This window comes from Phragmites australis, chromosome 7, assembly GCF_958298935.1.
Source record: "Phragmites australis chromosome 7, lpPhrAust1.1, whole genome shotgun sequence".
In the NCBI taxonomy this organism is placed as follows: domain Eukaryota; kingdom Viridiplantae; phylum Streptophyta; class Magnoliopsida; order Poales; family Poaceae; genus Phragmites; species Phragmites australis.
Window position 1 is genome coordinate 7,107,137 of NC_084927.1, and position 3,778 is coordinate 7,110,914.

General features: G+C 45.4%; 1 protein-coding gene across 1 annotated transcript; it reads left to right on the plus strand.

Moving 5' to 3' along the window:
- Positions 1 to 528: 528 nt before the first annotated feature.
- Positions 529 to 3,340, plus strand: LOC133923936 (G-type lectin S-receptor-like serine/threonine-protein kinase LECRK4). Its single transcript, XM_062369245.1, has one exon. The coding sequence runs from the start codon at positions 636 to 638 to the stop codon at positions 3,054 to 3,056; it is 2,421 nt and encodes an 806-aa protein (XP_062225229.1). The 5' UTR covers positions 529 to 635; the 3' UTR covers positions 3,057 to 3,340.
- The last annotated feature ends 438 nt before the right edge of the window (positions 3,341 to 3,778 follow it).

Here is a 3,778-nt window from a genome sequence, read left to right on the forward strand (position 1 = left end):
CTCAGTTTTCAGGAAAGTCTTCTCCCCATGCATAACACTGAAAGGAAACAGAAAAAATGCTCAAGGAACAAGGGTTAGTAGTAGAAGATTTGTTCCAGAGAAATTTCAGAAAACAATGTACCCACAGAAATTTCCAGTCATTTTTTCTTGCAAACAAACTAGCGACCAAACTTTTTGCCATATAATTTCAAATCCTTGCTCCAATCTGACAGCTAGTAGAAGTAAAACACTGATTCCAGCTGGCTTGACTGGTAGTACCGTAGTAGTAAGTAGTAACCGTAACGACTCTTCTGAAAAACTGAAGCATAATTGGAACCATCCAATTATGATAGTCGTTGTGCACCTGCCTCACGCAAACGTCAATATAACCTGTCTCCTCTTCTGTAGAACTTGTAAGCATTCGAAAAATCCGGCCCGATCTTCAGTACAATCTTGGAATAGAGACACCGACAAGGACCCATGCAATTATGATAGTCGTTGTGCACCAAATGGTCACAATGGACCAGTTCAATGAGGCTAACTGTTCCAGTTCCTCACGGAGTATCCGTTGACCCAAATGGTCCCAACTGTAATCTCGAGTCAATGAAGACTTTTAAATGCAAGGAGATGCATAAGTTTGCCATCAGAAGTAGGAAATGAGAGCCAAACCAAAAGAATCAATGGCACCTCTCCTCTTACCCTTCCTCCTGCTGCTGTCCTCAGCATCTGTTCAAGCTCAACAAAACATCACCAAGAGCTCCTCCTTAACACCCCAAGGGCCTAACAGCTTTTGGCTCTCACCATCCGGCGACTTCGCGTTCGGCTTCCGGCCAATTGAAGGCAACTCCTCCTCCTACCTCCTCGCCGTATGGTTCAACAAGACCAGCGACCAGACGGTGGCTTGGTATGCCAAGAGTACAGATCCAGATCCAGCGCCCATACAAGTTTCATCCGGTTCAAGCCTCCAGCTTACCTCGGGTGGGATGCTTTCTCTCTCCGACACTACCGGTACAGAGGTATGGAATTCCCAAGTTGTTGGTGCCTACGCCAGCATGCTCGACACTGGAAACTTTGTACTAGCTGCTGCAGATGGCTCTACCAAGTGGGAGACTTTCAACAACCCAGCAGATACCATCCTGCTCACTCAGGTGCTCACCACCCCAAAGACGCTCCGCAGTCGGATCATCGCTACTGACTACTCCAATGGACGGTTCCTCCTTAACTTGCAAGCTAATGGCGTTTTCCTTTATCCAGTTGCTGTGCCGTCTGGTTACCAATATGACTCCTATTGGTCCATGGCTGGGAACACCACAAAGCTGGTGTTCGATGCCACTGGCAGGATATACATCTCCTTTGATAACGGCACACAAATCAATATGACATCAGGGGGTATCAGCTCCATGGCTGACTACTACCATCGCGCCACACTTGACCCAGATGGTGTGTTCCGGCAATATGTGTACCCAAAGAAGGCCAGCAACCTGTATAAGAGTCAGGCATGGTCAGTAGTGAGCATGGAGCCCCCAAATATCTGTGAAGCATTACTGACACAGGTCGGCAGCGGCGCATGTGGGTTCAACAGTTACTGCACGTTGGATGGCACAAACAACCAGACTACCTGCGTGTGCCCAGAGCACTACTCATTTATTGATGAGGAGAGGAAGTATAAAGGCTGCAAACCGGACTTCCAGCCACAAAGTTGTGACTTGGATGAAGCAGCTGCCATGATGCAGTTTCAGTTGACACCGATGACCCATGTGGATTGGCCTCTCTCTGACTATGAGCAGTACAGCCCCATAACTCAGAACCAGTGCCAGCAGCTCTGCCTGGGAGATTGTTTCTGTGCCGTCGCTGTGTTCAGAGACAGTGATAGTACATGTTGGAAGAAGAAGATGCCTTTATCAAACGGCAAAATGGGGGCCAGTGTGCAGAGGACAGTTTTCATCAAGGTAGCAAAGAACAATAGTGCACAGTCTGAGCTTGTAGGTTCCAGCAAATGGAAAAAAGATAAGAAGTACTGGATCCTTGGAAGTTCATTGTTTCTGGGAAGCTCTGTCTTGGTGAACCTTCTCCTGATCTCTGTTCTCCTTTTCGGTACTTACTGTACTATCACCAGAAAGAAAGTCCCATCTTTGCAGTCATCAAGCAACCTAGGATTGCCCCTGAAAGCCTTTACTTACGCTGAGCTCGAGAATGCAACCAGCGGATTCCAGGAGGTGCTTGGTACTGGTGCGTCTGGTATTGTGTACAAGGGCAACCTACAAGATGAGCACGGGACCTGCATTGCTGTCAAGAAAATTGACAAGCTCCAGCATGAGACAGAAAAGGAGTTCACCGTGGAAGTCCAAACTATTGGGCGGACATACCACAAGAACTTGGTTAGGTTGCTAGGATTCTGCAATGAAGGAAAAGAAAGACTATTGGTCTACGAATTCATGACCAATGGATCACTCAACAGATTCCTATTTGGTGATGTCAGGCTTCAGTGGAACATTCGAGTTCAACTTGCTCTAGGGGTGGCAAGGGGGCTGCTGTACTTACATGAGGAATGCAGCTCGCAGATCATCCACTGTGACATAAAGCCCCAGAATATCCTTCTCGATGACAGCTTTACAGCAAAGATCTCAGACTTCGGCTTAGCCAAACTGCTCCGAACCAACCAGACACAAACAAATACAGGTATCCGGGGCACCCGAGGATACGTTGCCCCTGAGTGGTTCAAGAACATCGGTATCACCGCCAAGGTGGATGTTTACAGCTTTGGGGTCATCCTGTTGGAGCTCATCTGCTGTCGGCGGAATGTTGAATTCGAGGCTGCAGAAGAGGAAAAAAAAATACTGACTTACTGGGCAAATGACTGTTACAGGTGTGGCAGGGTTGATTTTCTGTTGGAGGGTGATGACGAAGCAATTTTGAATCTGAAGAAGGTGGAAAGATTTGTGGCAGTGGCATTGTGGTGTCTCCAGGAGGACCCAACCATGAGACCTACAATGCTAAAGGTGACACAAATGCTTGATGGAGCAGCTGCAATTCCCACACCTCCTGATTCTTCTTCCGTTGTCAGTTCACTCCAATAGTATCACTCCTGCTTACTGTATGATTAGTATAAGTATGAAGCAACATAATGGCGTAGTAAGTTAGATATAGCTATCCACTGAAGGCAAACGCTATATACTACATGTTATGGTCGCTGATACTGCAGCGATACCGTCCGTGTTCCTTGATGTAGTGTGAAACAAGCACCTGCAATGCTGTAGTCTCTATCTGTAACAATTGGATGGAGCAAATATTATGAAGGCTTGCTCTTCCCAAGAAGAATATCTATTTCCTAAAAAAAATTGTTTTCCTAGCTTAAGAAGTAGTTACTTGTATGTGGTATCTCATACATTGGTTAGTTAGGTCATTACTTATTCCATTCATAACTGTTAGAATCCTCATGTGGCCTATTGCAATCATTATCCACTAGCCTCATAACTTCTCTACCATGGCGAAGAATTTTCCTGCCAGCACTAAGAGTATCTCCAGTGACTTCTCTAATTTTGACTCTCTATATCTGTAAACAGAGCCTCCCTATCTAGATCCGCTTCCTATTTCTCTGCATGCTCCAGTGACTTCTCTATTTTTGGCTCCCAATATTCAATTCACCTATATTTTATTACTATCATGTAACTAGCAAATTGAACCATTATATTTTTAATGGCGTCATTTGCAACGGCTATTATTTTTAACGATGTCTTTTTGAACAGCTATATTTTTCAATGGCTATATCTCTAATGACTATATTCCAATGGCTATATTT